At 36.3% G+C, this 19,828-nt stretch overlaps 5 protein-coding genes, 1 long non-coding RNA gene, 1 other non-coding gene and 1 pseudogene across 18 annotated transcripts; 4 read left to right on the top strand and 4 right to left on the bottom strand.

Moving 5' to 3' along the window:
- Positions 1-69: 69 nt before the first annotated feature.
- Positions 70-4,839, bottom strand: LOC104705409 (uncharacterized). 2 transcript variants are annotated; one of them, XM_087462018.1, is made up of 6 exons: positions 4,477-4,663; positions 3,456-4,143; positions 2,398-3,355; positions 1,765-1,885; positions 1,137-1,196; positions 70-1,003 (listed from the first exon to the last, which is right to left on the bottom strand). In XM_087462018.1, the coding sequence occupies exons 3-6, from the start codon at positions 3,273-3,275 to the stop codon at positions 245-247; spliced, it is 1,818 nt and encodes a 605-aa protein (XP_087318144.1). In that variant the 5' UTR covers positions 3,276-3,355; positions 3,456-4,143; positions 4,477-4,663; the 3' UTR covers positions 70-244. The 2 variants fall into 2 exon arrangements, with proteins under 2 accessions (XP_087318144.1, XP_010419713.2); XM_010421411.3 differs by having other exon boundaries at positions 2,398-4,143; positions 4,477-4,839.
- A 1,201-nt stretch (positions 4,840-6,040) lies between these two features.
- LOC104705408 (BIIDXI-like protein At5g11420) lies at positions 6,041-8,606 on the bottom strand. The gene is made up of 3 exons (XM_010421410.3): positions 8,386-8,606; positions 7,236-7,733; positions 6,041-6,886 (listed from the first exon to the last, which is right to left on the bottom strand). Exons 1-3 carry the CDS (start codon positions 8,462-8,464, stop codon positions 6,360-6,362), a joined length of 1,104 nt encoding a protein of 367 aa, XP_010419712.1. The 5' UTR covers positions 8,465-8,606; the 3' UTR covers positions 6,041-6,359.
- A 2,151-nt stretch (positions 8,607-10,757) lies between these two features.
- Positions 10,758-10,903, bottom strand: LOC147939571 (small Cajal body-specific RNA ncR14). The gene has a single exon (XR_015564929.1).
- Positions 10,904-11,944: 1,041 nt separating this feature from the next.
- Positions 11,945-12,382, top strand: LOC147939570 (uncharacterized; annotated as a pseudogene).
- Positions 12,383-12,474: 92 nt separating this feature from the next.
- Positions 12,475-14,436, top strand: LOC104705403 (inactive serine/threonine-protein kinase BKN2-like). The gene is made up of 6 exons (XM_019228220.2): positions 12,475-12,881; positions 12,961-13,190; positions 13,292-13,427; positions 13,521-13,657; positions 13,749-13,866; positions 13,958-14,436. The coding sequence occupies exons 1-6, from the start codon at positions 12,791-12,793 to the stop codon at positions 14,269-14,271; spliced, it is 1,026 nt and encodes a 341-aa protein (XP_019083765.1). The 5' UTR covers positions 12,475-12,790; the 3' UTR covers positions 14,272-14,436.
- A 9-nt stretch (positions 14,437-14,445) lies between these two features.
- On the top strand, positions 14,446-16,314 carry LOC104705405 (inactive serine/threonine-protein kinase BKN2). 7 transcript variants are annotated; one of them, XM_019228224.2, is made up of 6 exons: positions 14,446-14,827; positions 14,902-15,134; positions 15,223-15,358; positions 15,452-15,588; positions 15,676-15,784; positions 15,865-16,314. In XM_019228224.2, the coding sequence occupies exons 1-6, from the start codon at positions 14,743-14,745 to the stop codon at positions 16,176-16,178; spliced, it is 1,014 nt and encodes a 337-aa protein (XP_019083769.1). In that variant the 5' UTR covers positions 14,446-14,742; the 3' UTR covers positions 16,179-16,314. The 7 variants fall into 7 exon arrangements, with proteins under 7 accessions (XP_019083769.1, XP_010419708.1, XP_087318138.1 ...); XM_010421406.3 differs by having other exon boundaries at positions 14,646-14,827; positions 14,914-15,134; XM_087462012.1 differs by having other exon boundaries at positions 14,646-14,827; positions 15,431-15,588.
- Positions 16,315-16,591: 277 nt separating this feature from the next.
- Positions 16,592-18,578, top strand: LOC104705406 (inactive serine/threonine-protein kinase BKN1-like). Of its 2 annotated transcripts, none has more exons than XR_015563982.1 (7): positions 16,592-16,794; positions 16,894-17,123; positions 17,209-17,347; positions 17,439-17,581; positions 17,701-17,757; positions 17,847-18,136; positions 18,243-18,578. XR_015563982.1 is itself a non-coding variant. In XM_087462017.1 (7 exons), exons 1-6 carry the CDS (start codon positions 16,716-16,718, stop codon positions 18,125-18,127), a joined length of 981 nt encoding a protein of 326 aa, XP_087318143.1. In that variant the 5' UTR covers positions 16,611-16,715; the 3' UTR covers positions 18,128-18,136; positions 18,243-18,578. The 2 variants fall into 2 exon arrangements, 1 of the variants encoding a protein (XP_087318143.1); XM_087462017.1 differs by having other exon boundaries at positions 16,611-16,794; positions 17,439-17,578; positions 17,646-17,757.
- LOC109125829 (uncharacterized) lies at positions 17,644-19,784 on the bottom strand. Of its 4 annotated transcripts, none has more exons than XR_015563985.1 (7): positions 19,628-19,784; positions 19,207-19,549; positions 19,004-19,090; positions 18,714-18,912; positions 18,513-18,619; positions 18,228-18,421; positions 17,644-18,047 (listed from the first exon to the last, which is right to left on the bottom strand). It is a non-coding gene; the product is annotated as an uncharacterized LOC109125829 (long non-coding RNA). The 4 variants fall into 4 exon arrangements; XR_015563984.1 differs by having other exon boundaries at positions 19,207-19,526; positions 19,628-19,768; XR_015563986.1 differs by lacking the exon at positions 19,628-19,784 and having other exon boundaries at positions 17,775-18,047; positions 18,513-18,615.
- Positions 19,785-19,828: the final 44 nt, after the last annotated feature.

The following is a 19,828-nucleotide window of genomic DNA, read 5'->3' as shown; positions in this document are numbered from 1 at the left end:
CAATATCAATATCATATCCTTATCTTCAAATCAAGAGTGTATTGAGTATAAAAAGCAGAGCAAAGCTGATTTTGTTTTTTGAGGGGAAACTAAGATATGTTTTATTTGAGAAGTTGGGACTTTCTTTGCATTCTACGATGGCTACATATTCCATACTGAGAAAGTTCTCGAAACAAGAAAAGCTAAAGAGAGACTAGGATACCAAAAAAAACTACAATTACAGAGAACATCATCAACAGAGATATTAAAATCCTCTGTTTCTTGACTGGCTCCGATCATACTGTTGCCCTGAGCCGCCATTTTGATTGTCCCACCAACCATCTTGAGGCGGTCTAACCATCTCAGGTCTGAATCCAGGGGGTGGAGGCGGCGGTGGTGGAAGCTGGTGGCTAGGGACATGTGGCTGCCATTCAGGTATGTCGTCCTCGTCATCATCATCATCATTAATGCTTGCAGATTTTCCATACTTGTGTATGAGCTTTCTTACTTGATCCAAAGACTTAGGTTGAGCCGCTAATGGCTGAGGAGAAGAAACTGGCACAACCGACGAATTGAAGTTAAATTCCGGCAAATCATCATCTTCTCTCGAAGATGCAGGACCAAATCCAGGCGGCAAATCATCATCATCGGTAGCAGCATCATGTTTTACAGCTTCACGTCCATAACCATGATGACGATTCCTCATTGATGCAAATACAGGAGGTTTCTCTGTGACATTGACTCTCTGCTTCTTGTTTACAGGAAAAACAGAGGTTTTAGAACCAGAAGAAGAAGAATACTGACGCCTTGAACCGGATGCGGGCTTGGGAACGACGGCTCGTCTCCACACAACAACTCCAACCAATCCCATATCCAAAGACTTGACCTCATCGAGCTGATCTTGAGAGATGACTTTGTTTAGCAAATCTAGGGACTCTCCGCGTGTTGGACAAAGGTAAAGCTCCACTCCTGAGGCTGGCTCTGCGTAGCCAACTCTCTGATCAGCTACGTAGGATTCAATAACCTTAAAACAAAAGAAGAAGAAAAAAAGTTGTGACTTTTAAAAGACATGGTTCTGTTTTTTAAATGTGTTGGTGGTACAACCACAAGTGAACATGTTAGAGATTTTTTTTTAAAAATAGATTTGATTTCTTTACCTCAAAAAGGCTGCCACGCTGGCTCTCAGAAATGCCGTCTTTACAAGCCAAGTACATTACCTGCAATGTCAGGAAAAAAAAAAGCAAACCCTAGTTAGCAATCAAATACCTCACAGTAATTTACCCAAAAAAGATATAACTTTTAAGTTTCTATCTTGCTTCATGTATGTGTTGTGAGTTTTGGGTTTGGGTGTGGAAAAAAAAGTCAACTTTTATGAAATTTAAAGGAATATGTTTGCGTATGGGGTCGAAAGATTCTTTGTAATATTTCCTGATTATTCTATATGACCCACACACATCCACAGTAACGCACATAGAGACATAAAACAACTGATTTGGCATCCTTTTTTTGGATGAATTTAATACAAAGTTTGACCCAACCCATAGTTGGTTCTCTGCATAAAACGTGTCCCATTCCTGTGACGCGTACATGTGAAGTGTTTAATTGTAATCTCTTTGCTTTCTGGATTCCATGAAGAGAAGACAGAAGAGTTTTGAGATGAGACAAAGTGAGACGGTTAAAGATTATATGTACGACACGTAAAAGGGTTACTTCTACTGTTGTCTGAAGCAAGAAATTTTTCAATGTAATGCTACTACAGTGATAACAAAAGAAAGCTTTATATACCATTAGGGCACGGGTTCGAGACTTGGGAAGCTCTTGAATAAACTTCCCAAACCCACTCAGCCTAACTCTACCCTTAACTTCCACCATCGCCGGCCACTCGCTCGTCTCTGCTTTCTCACCACTGCCATAGAAAAACCCAGTCAGAGAATGCTTATTTCCTTTCACTTCATTTTTTGGTTAAACCAATCAAAGCATGACTGTACTAATATTCAAGTCTGAGGAAAATCTACATAAAAATTTACAAATTGGAACAAATAAGAATAAGTAACCAGGTTGGTTTTGCACAGATTTCTGAAACTACCAAGGTAAACTGAGACATTATACCTACGGATGGCCTCTAGAGCACCCCCTACTCCTTAATCACCTGATGCATCTCTTATTTATTATCCCTAAGCACTACCTAGCTTGCTGATGATTCAATTAGTCTAGCAAAGATATATTCTTAAAGTTTTACTCAAATACCATTCAAGTTAAATCAGAAAAGAGATTGATCTCTAATACAATTCCAATTCAAGCAACAGTTTACTAGTACTCGAAATAAATACTACTGGTATAGAGAAGAATTTTTCTATGCCCAGAGTAACACAAAAATCAAATAATAGTGATAAATTAGGTAAGGTGATAAGAACTTACCTTTTGAAAATGCCAGTGACAGGGACTACGGAAGACATACTTAGTTGCAGTATTCCATCCCATGCTCTTTCTTCCTTAACATCACTAAGTGCAGAAGTTTTCTCAGAGACATCGTCATCAACTTTGACACTGGCATCAAACTTTGGGGAGCCTTCATCAATCTTTTCAGGTTTTGGTTCAGACAAACATTTACCACTTAATTCCTTAGGAGATTCTTTAGGAGATTTTGAGTCTGACCTAGCTTCGGAATCACTTTTCTCAGACAGAGAGACCTGTATTTCAGAATTCCTATGCGGACTTTCAAACGGAGGCTCAGAGTCTAGGGATTCCATGAACTCATCAAGCGATACAATTGGAGGAAGAAACTCCACGTCCTTCAATTCATCATCTATACCCAAACCTTGCATGGGATCAATCTCTTCACTTGAGGGAAGGGCTGTGTGTGCTTTCTCACTATCAGCTTTTGCTGGCTCATCTTTGAGAGTTGTTTTAACAGAATGAGATTTGGCTTTGGGTCGGCGTTTGCTACGTGACATGATGCCACCAGAGACATCTACCGTGCCACGGTCAACTGGGTCAATTTCAACCTGGAATTCACCCTTATGTGTTTTCCTCACCAGACTTCTGACATCAATATCTGTATCCCGCAGGACAACCATTTCTGCCATCTCTTCAGCTTTGGCTTGACGCCACTGAGAAAGTTCTTTAGAAGCTAATTCTTCGGCTGTCATAGAACACAACCTCTCAGCAGAGATATCTTCAGACATAACTCTTTCTCTTAGCTCAGGATTGTTCTTATCCTTCAAATTGAATAAGAGGGACCTTCCCCTCTCTCTGTACTTTTTGTTAACACCTCCAAATCGCTTATATAGTTCCATTTCAATTTTAGACGCCAAAAGTTTTGGATCCTGAAAAGACTTTTCACCACCGGTTCCAAAATCCTTAGTCTCGCCAAGATCTGAAACATGTTCCAGAACCCATGAGAGTTCATTACCATGTAAAAGGTCATCGTTTGGAAAAATAATATCTGTAAAAGGAACATCATCCCGAGGGAAAACCTCGTCATATTGAGACTTAAGTCCATCAGATTGAATAACATCTTCCATCCTGATATCGACAGGAATCTCACTGTCCTTCTGCACAGAGCTTTCAACACCGGTGGGCAATTCTGAGATGGTGGTCCCTTCGCCTATAGGGGCATTGATGCTAGCAGGTGAAGCAGGCTTAAAACTTTGAGTATTCTCCTGGGTGGTCATCGCAGGATTTTCTTCGGTCTTTACATTCTCCTTCCCGTTTGGGAATTCATCATGTTGATGAACCAAGGCCAACGCAGATGCTAACGACTCCCTCATTTTAGACCTCACGGACTCATTAACTTCATCCGTCGCTTTCACCGACCCCCGCGGTGGGATAGGATGTTTCTTGTTTACAACAGGCTTTACCGATTTCTGGAGAGGGGGATCCGTTTGCATCACTTTCTTGCCATGCATCAGGGAATGAAGAGTCTTTTGAGAAAGCATATTAGTCGGAATATGAAGAATCCCATTGCTTGCTGGAGAGAGTTGCTGTAACCAAGGTTTATACTGCTTGTTTGGTGTCTCTGATGCAGAACCACCAAGAATAGTCGTCTCAGGTGGTGACTTCCGCTTCCCTGCTAGCTGCATGGACCCATTTAACTCTGCCATCTCCATCGAAGTTCGTTTTTCTTTAAAAGTTTCCAGATGAATTGAACATTCACCTCAACAGCTGCGAGGTAAAACAAACAGCAAAAAAAAAGAGAGTCAAAATCACAGAAACAATTCCTCTTCTCGTTAGATATCTCAATTACACAACCGAATCAACTAAATCTGAGAATCAAGCCATGAAAATCGAAATCGAAAGGGATGACGAAACGTGAGAATTCGCTAGAAACTTGTATAGGCGATGAGCTAAAAACACACAAATTACAAGGATAAAGAAGATCGAATCAACAATCGAGTTCAACTAAACGAATCGAAACAAAGAACAATAGACCCAAAAAAAAACGATTCAACCCTACATTGACGCATCTCGAGGATAATGGCGAGCACAGATACATACCTGAATATAGGTGCGAGCAATCGTACCGCCTCGTATCTACCGGAGCTTGTGGCAGAGAGATTCAGCGGAACGCAAAGAGAAAAAAAAAGAAGGAAACCCTAGAAGGAGGAAGGGAGATGAACCAATCCGGATGAGACGGATGAGCGTTTTGTGATGATTCTGAAGCTCCTCCCCTCTTCTTTGCTTTGTGATAAAAAGGAAAACTGTGTGTTCGACGTGGATTCCACATTATTGGGCTATTGGGCTTATTAATTAGTTTATTGGATAATTATGAAAAAGCCTTTTTGTCGACGATGAAAAAAGCCTAATTACATTTTTACAACCTTCTGCTTAATACATTAAGCATCAAGTGTCCATGAGATCGAAAGTAATTTTGGTGTGTTACAAAGATATGATTTTTGCTGTTTTTTCATGAAGTCCATATATTTTGTATCGCCTGTCAAAATAGTCACCAACTAGATTAGATTAGGACCCGTGCTCTAGCACAAGTTGTAATTCGTTTAGTTCATTTTATCATTACCATAATGAAATATTATTTATATAATTTTTTTTTATAATTTTTTTGAATAAAATATTATAAAAAAAATCATATGCAAATTTTTTTAGTCATCGTTGGATCATGCTATACACACGCTGATCCTTTTCATCGAGAATAATAGTCTTCAAATACCGCATTTGATTAACATTTGATATAACATTTAATATTTATATATAACATTTAATATAGCATGTAATATTAACATTACATATAACAAACATGATATAATATTAATATTAACAATACATATTATAGCATGTAATAGCATGTTAATATTACAAATATTAACATGTTAATCAAATATTGGGAACAAATATTTGTAATATTTGTAATATCAAATATTTGGTCAAGGATGCTATTATAATAATATTTGTAATAGGATGTTAAATATTGGCCCAATAATAGCATCGCTGTTTTATAACTTTGCTATCATGATTAACAATATATTATCTACAAACAATGGATCACAGAATCGTTGTTTTTTTTCTGTTTACAATTAATTTGTAATATTCTGTTTATTCTTTTTGGAAATAACGTGATAGCAAATAAATCTTTAGAGGATATATTTTGGTGTGTGTAAAAAGACAATTAAGAATATTTTCTTTTTAAATTTTTTGGAAGCAACTGATTGATTCCTAAAATCTTCCGAAAATGAACTGTTACGGGTTACATCTACCACATAATTTGTAACAAATTAATATCAATATCAATTAATGTAAAACCTATTTGTAATCAACTTATTAAAATTATATAGTCTATTGTGACTTCTATTTTATTATATAGAGGATATTCATAAATGCAACCACTCGCTTCCACGCTCACATAGTTTGAACAAACCAAAACATTAGTCTTAAGACTCTTGCTGTTCAATCTGGTTTTCTTGATAGGTTTTAACTTTTACTAGTTGGGCCACTGCTTCGGCTAGTAACATGATTCTCAAACCAGTTCAGTTTGAAAGTGATTTGAAAAAGTTGATCCTATCATCTTATTTCTTAACATATACGAATTGGTAGTACAAAACAAATATTTAGAAGGCAAATTCTTATCCTCATTCCTCTCTATCATATATAACGGTATTACACTTTTTATTCTCATAATCATCCCATCTCCTTAAAAGAACCCCAATATAGTAGAAAAAGACAACATTTCTTAAGCCTTCTCATATAAGAAAATAGATATAAGTAAAGACCTTTTTGCCTTCTATAAAACCCTACAAACCACAACACCCTTTCACTAGTACTCATCTCATTTCAAAACCACTAGAGATTAAGAAAATTATATATTTATAAAATAAAACCCCACCCTGCTTAATACTAAAAGCCTTTAAAATAAAACAATAACCATCTTATGGCTTACGAACGCTGAGGAGCTTAACATCGTCGATAACAGGTCCACACAGTGACGAGAAATCATCGCTTCTCATCGCGTAAAACGTGCTGTAAAACATAATCCTTGTACGGTTCGAAACCGCCACGAATCGCATAGAAGCGCGTTTGAACCCTCCCTTCCCTCGTGACTCGTACGGAACCTTTAAAGTGTCTCTTCCCGCAAACGCCTCAACCACCATCGATCCCTGGCAAGCGTTGTTCGCATCTCCAACCGCAAACGAAAGCACGTAAGTCTTTCCCACAACGGTTCGAGCCACCTGAGCGATTGCGCTTTCTTTGCCTGCTACCAGCTCTACGGCTCGACGGCCTTGCGGGACAGAGAAGTGCTCGACATCGACGTATTTGACGGCTTTGAGTGATTCGATCATCCATGCGGGTAAAGGAGAGTGGTCATCTTCTATAAAGGGAGGAATCAGAACGCCGGTTGTAGCGTTTGAGAGTATATAGGGACCTTCTTCAAATCCTCCGTTTTTCAATATGTTCTCTGTTTCAATTTGATAGCAAAACCATATATCCATTAATCACCCGTAACACATGTCACATCATGCAACCAATCTATTGAAAAACACATGTTCTTAAAAGTTTCTAAACCAAGATGACTATAACTGCAAGTGGACATATAAACAGAATCGAACCATGCCTAACCAAACCAAAAATTTACTTAAGTATTCTATTAAGAATAATAGAATATAATGTTATAGTTTATGAATTAAAAATTACTAATTATTTATTTCAGACATAAGACATGTACAGTACTTGTAAACCTGACAAGTCACAGTCACATTCATAATAATATATAATAAACTCGATTGATAAAATAAATAAATACTTACTATTGGTTGGTCGAGGAGGGTATAGAGCTTTGATTGCTATACCATCAATGAGTGGTCCACAAGCAGGATCTTCTTCCTCACCAGGATTATGAATCACGATCTCGGCCACGTTACTCTCGGCCTGAAACGCCCAAGCGTAGAGATCCCATCCACTGCTACTGTAAACGGTCTGTATAGGAATAACTCCCGAGTCAGGTGCCACCGATATGTTGAGCCGTTCGTCTTGAGCACAAGTCCTAGCAGCGCTGAACGTGAGCGAGTAATACATTCCTTTAGTCACGTTAAGTCTTTGTTTGATCGATGCTTCGTTGCCTAGCCGGACGGCGAATTTTCCAGCAGGGACAACGAGAAGCATGTCACCTTGTTTTTGACCGGATTTAATGTATTCGACGAAGCCTGAAAGCTCCCAGCTTGGAATTGCGTTCTTGTTTATCACTCGCGTTCCTTTCATGTCCGATGGTTTTGGTCCTAGCTCAAAGTCGCCGTTTGGTAACATCCCTGAGTTGAAATTACAAAAACGCCATCAGTACAATTAAGAACACAGTTTTGATTTAATGCTCATGTTATTGTGCTATATAATATAAATAGTATTAGGCTATTAGCTATATAAAGTATTTTCTGCAGGGGTTTTTAAAGTTGGATGTGTATTAAAAGAGAAAAGAGATTTCGTAATTGGACCATCTTATGTCATTGATTGAAAATGTCAAGAGTGATTGTGTCAGAAATGGGTATAAAGGTAAATTAGAGTCTTAACCGACTTACAAAATCAATATAATCGATAAAATAAAAGAACAAAATGGTCCCGAGTCCGACCAATTTGTTTGTTGTTGTTATTGAGCGAGATAAGTAATGAAGTTCTACGTTCGTAATCTACCTTGATTCGAGATCAACTAGTAAGCTTCGTACATCTTTTCCAAATAAGGTTCAAACTAGCTAGGGTGCAATTGTGCAAAACATTACCCTAGGACCACTACACTGTTGTTTACAACCAAACTACTTTCTGTTGAATTAAACTGTTTCTTTAGAGACTTTTTAGATAAAAAAAAAAAACAGAAATTAGCTTTTAAAGAATTATGTCACAAAATATACAATCACATATTCACATATACTAAAACGTGGTAAGGTATATATATGTCTATGTAGTGATTACCGTCAGTGAAGCAGCAGACGGAAGTGATGGTGGCGATGAGAAGAACGAAGAGAAACGAGAGGCTGCCTCTTCCCATCATCGTGAACCAAAGTAAGTAAAAAAGAGACTAGAAAGATTAGTCCTAAGAAAGATAGATAGAGAGAGATGTTAATAAAATTTATGGGGAAGTTAGGACAGGAGCCAGCGATAGCTTATATGGATTCGCAATTTGGAAAACACCTACAGATTTAGCTACAATTTACGGGTTTATGCCACTGATGTGATTCGCGTATCCACGTGGGCCGTGACTCACTCTTTTGGTGTTTAGCCGGGATGATATCAGAAGGTCACTGAAAGAGGGTTATTTTTGGAAACTCCTTTTAGTTTCTCAATGTTTTTGCTGCCGTCACCGTCAGATTATTAATCCTTAAACAACAAATTAAAAGGTTTAAGGCTAGTACGTAGTATATAAGTCTCCCGTAGAAGTCCTATATAAGACTTATAAGTTAGTACTGACGTTGCCGTCTCACATATTCTAACAGACTCACACTTATGTATATAATAATGGAAACGCACGATAATGCCATAGTGAGTTGGCAAAGGTGAAAGGTCGTAGACAAAATAAATCATTAGACAGCTTTCGCATGTCATTTGTGTTAGTATTAACAAAAGATTGTGTTTTGATGCATATCCCTTCCACATGGTCAATCTTTCAGCACATATATGCCAATAACTCATGGAGATATTTGATACCATATTCCATTTTCTGTCTTCACATCTACGCAATATACAATTTGATATGCTAATTTAAAAAAAACTGCTTCCAACCAGCCTTGAGAAATTTTCAAGTGAAATGTAATTATAGTGAATAGGGCTTGTTTAGTCATTTAATTTATTTGGTCGAGATACAATGGATATGCTATGCGGTGGAGTTGCTACTTGCTACGACGAGGAGGATCGTGTGAGCTTTCTTTGTCATTAAAGTAATATAAGCTGTTGGATATCTCACTTTTCTAAGATTTGCATGTAAACTAAATACTAATACTCGATTTTATTTTATTTGACAACATTTGAGACTTATTGTCGTTACTATGGCTTTTTGTTTTCTTTTATCTTTCAACTTTACTATTGTTTTTTTGTATTTAAATTCAGTTGTGGCGACTGGTCGTCAGGCCATTGTTCGGCTAAAATATGGACGTAAGATAAAACTCTTCAATGTCGGTCGGAATGTGGCCTTTCCATCTTGTTCTCATATTTTCGTACAAGGTTTTTTTTTTCTTTCCAATAATCTCTTTCGTTCTTTATAATTTGAATTAAACTTAAAACAGTTTACCTAAAATAATGTTAACATACAGTATATTTTTCTTTTTCTCGACATTACTCTATGCTTGATAGATCATGTATAACACAAATCACGGCGATTTCAATTAATATAATCAATATAATATTTTTTTTTTATCTTATCTTCTAAAAATTGCCTAATTTTTTTTACTTTTATTATGGCATAAGATAATCCTTCAGGCTCTGAATTGTATTAGATTAATCATGCCATCATGGTAGCAAAAAAATTTCAGAAGTATTTTTTTTTTCTTCTTCATTTATTCACAAAACGAAGCAGAACATAACCTTTTGAAAAACCAAAGCATACAAATGCTTTACGAGTTTTGAAGATCAAGAATTCTCTATTATTATGATCGCAAAACTAGTATACATTTTTTTTTCTTACTTGAGAAAAACCTTAATTCTTTAAAGGTGATTATAATACTCTCGAGTCTGATAAAAAAAAAGGAAACGATATATCTCCAAGATTTGTTAATGCATATATGAAAAAATGAATCTGATGAGCAATGAGACAAGAAAGGGGTAAATGAGAGAAGAAGAGGAACGTGGGTGGGGGCCCAATTGAAAAGGAGACGGCAGAGATGAGAGAAACAGAGCGCTAAAGCCACCTTCGTGCCACTGTCTCTCACCCTTCTCTTATAAGCACAAACACTACTTTTACTATCTTACGGCCCCTATGACCCGACTCCCAGCACCTATGTTCACTTATAACAAAACAGACACCATTTATGGATCATCTTTATCCACAAATATATATGGATATACATTATAGTTTATTTTTTAGTCAAACAACATGTATATATAAAGTATTAGATCGAAGTAAAAATACTTTCAATTTTTTATTTCTAAACGTATTACGTTATTATGACTGACATTAACATTACCCTTTCGAATTAACAACATCATGTATTCGTATATTATATGGTTTTGGAGATGCAGGTGTGCATTAAGCCATAAAGAAGGTTACGAGTGTGTGGCATGTGAGTGTGGTCGAGAGTCTTCTGCTTAATTCCGGTTGCGGCTAACGTCCCACTTGACTCTGTCAGTTGACGTCAAACTTCTCAGGCACTGACGGTGGAAACTCTGTACCTTGACCTTCCCATCCATATTTAACGGCGGCTTAAATTGTTCTCATTGTCATGTGGTGTGGCCTTCCCATGAAAATCCAAAACCACGCTCGTCATGCCCCAATTTTTTGAACCACGTGACAACAACACACAACGAGCCTCATACAGTCTCTTAACAAATTTAAGATTATAAGATACAAAATTCAAAAAACTAATCATATGACATATGAAACCAAGAAAATTTATTTTAAATATATCGTATCGACAACTTTCTGATCACTTTATTTATATAGACTATATTTTTTTCATATAGACGAATTTACTCTAGACGAGTTGATAGATTAATTACTCAAAGCGTTGGAACTTCACGTGAGTTGAAACTGTGATGGTCAGCTATTATTTTCAAGAATTTTACTACATGAGTGTGTTGTATAATTACACAAATTTTAGGATGTTGATTATCCATTGCATCATCTCATGAAGTATCAGAATCATATATCTTTCAAAACTCTCATATCTATATTCTTTTAAAAAAAAAATATGTTATCACACTATCAAACTACTAACAATATTAGCTGGGTAACTTAAAAAGCATTTATAGAAGACAAGGAGGATAAGCTCATCAATTTTTAGGACCCTCGTGTGAAGCTGACTCACATGGAAATGCCATCACTCCTTCATGCCTATCCTTTATTAGAAACACATCTCCACATTGATCTCGTATATAAATTGCAAAATTAATGTAAATAACCATTATAATATATATAATCTTCGTGTTGTGGGTATCTTTTGTGTTTAAATGATGTAACTCATGTAAGCTTGAGAAATATTTAAATTGCTTCCTAAATCATATATATGCAGAGAAATCAAAATTGATATTTTTTTTTTTGACAACTAACCAGGGTTGATTTTGACTATTTGATTCTGTTACGTTTCCTATATTATTATTGAAATATTTAGATAGGCACGTATTTAGATATGTATTTTATACTATCTAATTCCTATTTCTTATTGGACAATGAAAGCAGAATGAAGAATTCCTTTTTCTTATACAATTTATTTTGTTTTGGATATATATACAATTCATTCATTCATATCTTTTTTTGTCTTTTCTACTAATTGTTCTCACTTTTTTTTGTTTCTTGACTTTGTGGCAGAGTCACAACAGAGACATGGCTCAACATTACACGAACCAAAACGTCGACACGAAATACACCAAGATATACGTGGGAGGTTTGCCTTGGAAAACAAGAAACGAAGGTTTGAGAAGCTACTTCCAACAGTTCGGAGAAATTATCCATGTTAATGTGGTTTGTGATAGACAAACGGGACGATCACAGGGCTATGGTTTTGTCACGTTTAGAGATGCTGAATCTGCAACGAGGGCTTGCCAGAATCCAAAACCTATCATAGACGGACGAGAGGCCAAGTGCAATTTTGCTTATATTGGTGCTAGGGTTAACAATGACCAAAATGACCAACAACCACAAGTAGCTACCTATGTACCCAAATGGGACCAGTTTGCACCGCAATATTATGCCTACAACTACAATCCTTATGGTTATTGGGTACACCATGTCCCTTACTACTTGTACCAACCTGGCTTTTGACTTATGTGACTATGTGAGCCATCTCGTACGTTGTTGTCTGATTCACTACTTGTTCTATTTGCTAAAATTCAACCTGTTTAGTCCGTGACTTTAATTATAACTTTTTATGTTCATTGCATCTCTTCTGTTTCAACAGAGAACCAGATTTAGTTTTTTTAATCCTTGTTTATTCTGGAATTGTTGACCCGAGTCTGATCGAATATATATCACGCAGACACACAGACTGATCAAATAGTAAATTGTACTGATGTGAAGTTGACTTTTCAAAGGGTTGAAATCTGAGAGAGTCCAACCTTTTCTGAAAATCCGTTCACACTTAAATCATTCTCAACCTCATAAAAAAAAAACTCCACAAGATCTGTTAACATCTTGAAACCAAAATCTACGAATTGATCATCTTCATCAGCAATGGGAAACTGTCTAAAGCCTCTGAAAGAGCAACAACCTCCTCCTTCAATATCTCCCAAGCCTCTCAATCTCATCAATCCTCCAACTTCTGGTACACACCTCTGTTTTCACATGCACTTTTTATTTTTGTTTACACACAAAATCTAAATACGTTAGTTATATATATAAAGAAGTGGAGTCAGAAAAGGAGAGTTTGAGAGAGTTCAGCTTTGCGAAAATGAGCAAGGCAACAAAGAAATTCAAAGAATACATGTGTGTAGAGAGTAATGATGGTGGTGGTTTTCGAACAATCTACCAAGGCTACATTAATGAGACAACATTTGCTCCATCAAGAACTGGAATCGCTGTTTCTGTCATGGAATGTTATCAAGATGATACTCGGGATATACAAGACTGGAAGGTAAACCAAAATATATCTTGCCATTTTTACACTCAACTACTACTATTTATATATATTTTTGTCTTATTTATGTATTGGGCACAAAAACCATTGAGTTGCAGGAAGAAGTGAAGTCACTTGGAAGTATTTCTCATCCTAATTTAGCAAAACTTTTAGGTTACTGTTGTGAAGAAAACAGATCATTCTTAGTTTTCGAATACTTCCACAAGGGAAGTTTGGAGAGTCACATTTTCGGAAGTTAAGATCTCTTCTAATCAATGGCTCCATATATTTCTAAAACACAGTATACTCAAATTTTGGTTTACATACAGTTTCATGTTTTCTCAACAGAAGAAGGAGAAGCATTGCCGTGGGAAATACGCGTTAAGATAGCCATTGGAGCAGCTCAAAGTATTGCGTTTCTACATTCGGTCAAGAACACCGCACTATATAGAGAACTCAGAATGTATAACATTTTGCTTGACGAGGTAAATGACTTTAGACCACTCTTCATCCTGTTTTTATTGTTTATATAATCTTACATTAATAATGAAACTTGAACTTTTGGATTGTCATCAGCACTACAACACAAAGTTGTTCTATCTTGTATCAAATAAACTATGTTTGATAGAAGAAAGTATCACGACTGCATTCATTGGAAGAACAGAATATGTAGCTCCTGAATATGTAATCTCAGGTACACCCAAAATCTTAAGTTTTGTTTTACAAAAACTCTAGTTAATATTTCGTTGTTGGATGTTTAAGACAATTCTGTAATGTATACGTAGGTCATTTGGGAATGAAGAGTGATGTGTATACATTTGGTGTGATCTTGTTTGAGATCTTAACTGGTTTGAAAGCTTCAGATGGTAAAAAGAATGAGAAACTGCAAAGCTTACATGTCTGGACTAAACCTTTCTTGTCCGATCAAAGTAAAATGCGGGAAATAATCGATCCTCGACTTGGGAACGATTATCCTGTGAATGCAGCGATACAGATGGGAAAACTCATCAAAAGATGCATCAAGCTGGACACTGGCAAACGACCAACGATGCAACAAGTCTTGGATAGGTTGAATGAGATAGCAGAGATCAAAGATTAATAATGCGTAGAGGTAAAAAATGAGACTTGAAGTTGAACAAGTTTGGGGCTAATTTATAATAACTCAAGTGTTTTATTTAATTTATAGAACAACAAAACAAAACTGGAGCCTGTGAGATTTCTGAAACAGTAAGCCATTTATAATTGATAACGTTAATATCACAAACATTGCAACGAGAAAGTGTTTGAACCCAAGAGCTCCAACATCTAATCTCCGAATCTCCTAACACTTCCTAACTCAGTGGTTTATTTTACACATACTGAAATCAAATAGTAAATACTGTGGATTTTTTTTTTTTTGTTCTTTTAATGTGAAGTTGACTTTTCAAAGCGTTGAAATCTGAGAGAGTCCAACCTTTTCTGAAGATTCGTTCACACTTAAAATAATTTTCAACCTCATAAAAAAAATAACTCAACAAGATCTTTTAAGTTCTTGAGATTAAAATCTACAGATTGATCATCTTCATCAGCAATGGGAAACTGTCTAAAGTCTCTGAAAGAACAACAACCTCCTCCTTCAATTTCTCCCAAGCCTCTCATCAATCCTCTAACTTCTGGTACACCTCTGTTTCCAAATGCATTTTTTTAGGTTTGTTTACATATAAAATCTAAATACGTTACTTATATAAAGTGGTGGAGTCAGAAAAGGAGAATTTGAGAGAGTTAAGCTTTGCGAAATTGAGCAAGGCAACAAAGAAATTCAGACAATACAAGATCATAAAAGGTAATGATAATGGCTGCTGTATTCGAACATTCTACCAAGGCTACATCAATGAGACAACCTTTGCTCCATCAAAAACTGGAATCGCTGTTTCTGTCATGGAATGTTATCAAGATAGTTCGCAGACTCTACAAGACTGGAAGGCAAGTCCATTTTACTGTATATCTTTCTTTTTTGGTCTTATTTATGTATTGTATGCATCTGATGGGCACAGAAACAATTGAGTTGCAGAAAGAAGTGAAGTCTCTTGGACGTATTTCTCATCCCAATTTAGTCAAACTTTTAGGTTATTGTTGTCAAGATAACAAATCATTCTTAGTTTTCGAATACTTGCACAGAGGAAGTTTGGACAATCACATATTCGGAAGTTAAGATCTCTTCTAATCAATGGGTCCATTTCTCTAACAATCAGTAAACTCAAATTTTGCTTTACATACAGTTTCATGTTTCCTCTCAACAGAAGAAGGAGAAGCATTGCCGTGGGAAATACGCGTTAAGATAGCCATTGGAGCAGCTCAAAGTATTGCATTTCTACATTCGGTCAAGAACAGCTCACTATATAGAGAACTCAGAATGTATAACATTTTGCTTGACGAGGTAAATGACTTTATACCATTCTATTCTTGTTCTTGTTGTTTATAATCTTACAATAATGAAACCCTAACTTTCGGACTTCATGATTAGCACTACAACACAAAATTGTTCTATCTTGGATCAAAGAGGGTAGGTTTGTTAGAAGGAACTGCATTCATAGGAAGAACTGTGTATATAGCTCCTGAATATATAATATCAGGTACACCAAAATCTGATTACAAAAGATTCTGATTAATATTTCGCGGTTTGATGTTTAAGACAATTGTGTAATACACGTAGGTCATTTGGGAACAAAGACTGATGTGTATACATTTGGTGTGATCTTGTTTGAGCTTTTAACTGGTTTGAAAGCTTCATACTGTAAACATAATGAGAACATGCAAAGCTTACATGTCTGGACTAAACCTTTCTTGTCTGATCAATGTAAAATCCGGGAAATCATCGATCCTCGACTTGGGAACAGTTATCCTATGAATGCAGCGACACAGATGGGAAAACTCATCAAAAGATGCATCAAGATGGACACTAGCAAACGACCATCTATGCAACAAGTCTTGGATAGGTTGAATGATATAGCAGAGATCAAAGATTAATAATGCGTAGAGGTAATGAGATTTGAAGTTGGACAAGTTTGGACCTACTTTGTAATCATTCAGTGGTTTATTTATGGATTAATCTGATTGTGTATCTGAATTTTTATAGGAAATTTGAAATTTTTAGACAACTAAACTGGACTGGACTAAAATCTTGATTATATTGTGTATCACAACTAAAATCTCCCTCTATGTCTCATCAACTTAACAAAACTTACCAAACTGGACTTGACTCTCTCTTCTTATATATTTGAGTCTGAGATAAAATTTGCACAAACTTGGCTTATATGAATACAAGCATACCCAACCTTGCCTTGTATGCCATGTTCTTTGTTTGGCCTGAGTGAGTAATTGAAATTTTCAAAGGGTTGATTTCTGAGGCCAGTCTAAACCTTCTTTTTTCTTTCTTATAGCTTCTTTCATTAGTTTCAAACTCTTATTAAAACCCTATGAGATCGAACTTGTGTATCCTATTCCAATTTTGAGAGCCAAAGAGATTAAGAAACAACAAGCATTTGAAGCCTTTGATCGTCAACAATGGGAAACATTGTAACGCCTTTCAAACAACAACAACCTTCTTTTGCTTACCAGCCTCTCACCGTCCCTCTACTTTCAGGTACATGCAACTCTGTTTTTTAAAGGCACTTTTACTATTGTTTACATGTAATGTTTTTAAAAAATGCGTGGCTCATATTTATGTATGTATATGGAAAAGTGGAGGCACAAAACGAGAATCTGAAAGTCTTCAGATTTACGGATTTGAAGAAAGTAACCAAGAATTTCAAAAAAGACAGGGTAGTAGAATGTGAAAATGGCTCTGTTCGAAATTTCTACAAGGGATACATCGATGAAACCACATTTGCTCCATCAAGAACTGAAACAGGAATCGCTGTTTCTGTCATGGAATTGGAATGTGATAGGTCATGCTCTCTACAGGACTGGATGGTAAGCAAAAGCCTGTCTCTCTTTCATTGTATTATGTCTTGTCTACTTATCTGATGGGGGACAAAAAACCTATGAGTACTCGCAGGAAATAGTGAGGTCTCTAGAACACATTTCTCATCCTAATTTGGTCAAGCTTTTGGGTTACTGTTGTGAAGATAACAAATCACTCTTCTTGGTTTTCGAACACTCGCACAGAGTACGCTTGGACAGTCGCATTTTCGGAAGTTAAGATCTCTTCCCAATTATAAAAAAACCTGTATATATAGATTATTTTTGCATTACATATATAGAGTTTCATGTTTCCCTCATCATCAGAAGATGAAGAAGAAGCATTGTCATGGGAAATACGGATTAAGATAGCCATTGGAACAGCTCAAGGTCTCGCCTTTCTCCACTCGATCAACAAGTTCCCGATAAATCGAGAAATCAGAATGCATAACATTATGCTTGACGAGGTGGTAATGATTTTTATTTCTATTATGCTTGACGAGAAATTAATATCTAAGTTTGGATGATCATCAGCAATACAATGTTAAATTGCTTTATCTTGATTCAAACAAACAACATCGTTTGGTAGATGAAGGTCGACATGCTGGAATATTCAAATGCCTACCTCCTGAATGTGAGTCAGCAGGTATCACCTAAATCATATATAACTAATTTGGTTTCTGATTAATCGTTGTTCAAAATGTTAAAGACGACAACCGTGGAATTTATATATAGGTTGTTTCGGAATGGAGTCCGATGTTTACATATTTGGTGTGATCTTGCTTGAGCTTTTAACTGGTTCGAGATATGAAGGAACAATCAAGAACAGGCAAAGCTTAGATAATCATAAGATTGCGGAAATAATCGATCCTCGACTTGGGAACCTTTATCCAGCGGATGCGGTGACACAGATGGGTAAACTCATCTACAGATGCACTGAGCATGATAAAAAGAAACGACCATTGATGCAACAAGTTTTGGATGTTCTGAATTATATTGCAGAGATTAAGGATTGATGTTTAGAGGTACTTACTTTGAATTCGTTAATAAAACAGATCCGTTCAGCTATGAGTATATGTTTTAAAGTGATGATAAGCTCTGATGGAGGGTATTTACCTTGAATTCTGGCAGATGTGGTGTACGTCTTTGTGGTGCAGGCAAAAGCTGGAGCTATGGGGTGAAGAGCATGCTGATTTTGAAACAGTGATTTGCTCACCTGCCTTGACTTTCCATCATTTAGCTTTTTCCTTGTGACGGCTTTGTTTTTGATGAATCGGATTAGTAGTGCTAGCTAAGTTTTAGTTGTTTCCCTGCAGTGAAAAAAATCAACATATTAAAATAACCAAAGACATATGTTACCTTGTTATTAATCGACCAGATTTTGATGTAGTTGTTACTTACTGTAACAACACTGTCGCCGGCCACAGACAGTGTTTGTTCTCTGAATAAACTTCATCCTTCTCTGAATTCTGGTGCCTTCTCGAGTTCCAATACAATTGTACCTCTTTCTTCAACAAAAAATAAGTATTATTGGTTGAGGGAGATAGATAAACTTGAAACATAACAAAATAAAGGAAAACAGAGGAATTTGAGATGACTTACAGAGCAAGAAAAGGGGGGTTGCATCGTTAGGGTCATAAATCAGAGCATCATCCCTAACATTAAGGGAAGCCTGCTGATTTTGAAACAATTAGGCTCACCTATCTTGAATTTGCATCATCTAGATTTTTCCTTTTGATGAATGGCTTGATATTTCAGAATCAGGCTTGTAGTGCTAGCTATGTTTTTAACACTTGTTTCCCTACAATGAGATAACACATAAAATACCATTACCAGAGGAACAAGAGACCAAATTGGGTATCACAACGGTTATTAAGAATGGAACGACTTGCCTGACTTGTTTGAAAACAGCAATGGAGTCTTTGCATCGATGATTGAGCTTCTTCTCCACTCCGGTGATGAGTTGTTTTTGTAGAGAGCTGTTTCACAGAATCACCAAAACCAACAAACACATCAAGATACCAAATAGAAGAAAATGAACGAACACTTATCTTAGAAGGCAAAACATTCAGATGAGAGTTGAAGAGACGCGCACCGTCAACCCCAAGAATTAACCTTTTTCGCTGTGGAATTTCTTTCTAGTCAAATCTGATGAGAGTTGAAGAAGAAACGCCATAACAACGTCCTCCTCTGAACGTCCATCACTTGCAAAGACACGAATAAAATACTTCCACCAGATATTATTCATCAACAATACTTGAATTCCGAGAGTCGAGAAGAGGAGAGAAGGTGTTAAGATATAACACCAAAAAAAAAAAGAGAGATTATTATTGGTTGAGGAATCATAAATGTAGGACCTGAGTTAGCAAAGTGTAGCTCAGTTAATTATTCCATGGACGGATTGCTGCAACATAGCTATGATAAGCCACAGTTCAGTACTAGAAAAGCAAAATATAATCATTTAAGAAATATCTCAATCATCAAATAATTGTCAAGTTCATCGTAACTACGCTAACCTGATGTTCCGAAGAAAAATTAATGTAGAAGAGGTCCATGGCTGAAGTCCAATCAATCACAAAATGTTTATTGTTGCCATCTACTACTACTAAGAGTTCCTTCTTCTTATACTCCGTCATTTCCCCAAAACAAGGCCGCTTCTCCTCTCAATCGCCCATTTGTCTCTTTTGTTCAGAATCATTCACTTATCAGTTTCGTTT

The sequence above is a fragment of the Camelina sativa genome, chromosome 8 (genome assembly GCF_030686135.1).
Source record: "Camelina sativa cultivar CO46 ecotype springtype chromosome 8, ASM3068613v1".
Lineage (NCBI taxonomy): Eukaryota > Viridiplantae > Streptophyta > Magnoliopsida > Brassicales > Brassicaceae > Camelina > Camelina sativa.
Note: the sequence above shows the minus strand (reverse complement) of the source record. Positions and strands in the feature narration are given on the sequence as shown.

Bases quoted from the DNA above. Each gene is read 5' to 3' on its own strand.
- LOC104705409 (XM_010421411.3), bottom strand. From the start codon at position 4,088: ATGGAGATGGCAGAGTTAAATGGGTCCATGCAGCTAGCAGGGAAGCGG. The intron at 1,886-2,397 runs GTAAGTTCTTAT...TTTCTATGGCAG, and splicing joins GTCACTGGCATTTTCAAAAG to TGGTGAGAAAGCAGAGACGA. The intron at 1,197-1,764 runs GTATATAAAGCT...CTGACATTGCAG, and splicing joins CTCGAACCCGTGCCCTAATG to GTAATGTACTTGGCTTGTAA.
- LOC104705408 (XM_010421410.3), bottom strand. From the start codon at position 8,464: ATGATGGGAAGAGGCAGCCTCTCGTTTCTCTTCGTTCTTCTCATCGCC. The intron at 7,734-8,385 runs GTAATCACTACA...ATTTCAACTCAG, and splicing joins CGTCTGCTGCTTCACTGACG to GGATGTTACCAAACGGCGAC. The intron at 6,887-7,235 runs GTAAGTATTTAT...AAATTGAAACAG, and splicing joins CCCTCCTCGACCAACCAATA to AGAACATATTGAAAAACGGA.
- LOC104705403 (XM_019228220.2), top strand. From the start codon at position 12,791: ATGGGAAACTGTCTAAAGCCTCTGAAAGAGCAACAACCTCCTCCTTCA. The intron at 12,882-12,960 runs GTACACACCTCT...ATATATATAAAG, and splicing joins CATCAATCCTCCAACTTCTG to AAGTGGAGTCAGAAAAGGAG. The intron at 13,191-13,291 runs GTAAACCAAAAT...ATTGAGTTGCAG, and splicing joins GGGATATACAAGACTGGAAG to GAAGAAGTGAAGTCACTTGG.
- LOC104705405 (XM_087462012.1), top strand. From the start codon at position 14,743: ATGGGAAACTGTCTAAAGTCTCTGAAAGAACAACAACCTCCTCCTTCA. The intron at 15,135-15,222 runs GCAAGTCCATTT...ATTGAGTTGCAG, and splicing joins AGACTCTACAAGACTGGAAG to AAAGAAGTGAAGTCTCTTGG. The intron at 15,785-15,864 runs GTACACCAAAAT...TAATACACGTAG, and splicing joins TCCTGAATATATAATATCAG to GTCATTTGGGAACAAAGACT.
- LOC104705406 (XM_087462017.1), top strand. From the start codon at position 16,716: ATGGGAAACATTGTAACGCCTTTCAAACAACAACAACCTTCTTTTGCT. The intron at 17,124-17,208 runs GTAAGCAAAAGC...GAGTACTCGCAG, and splicing joins GCTCTCTACAGGACTGGATG to GAAATAGTGAGGTCTCTAGA. The intron at 17,348-17,438 runs GTTAAGATCTCT...CCTCATCATCAG, and splicing joins GGACAGTCGCATTTTCGGAA to AAGATGAAGAAGAAGCATTG.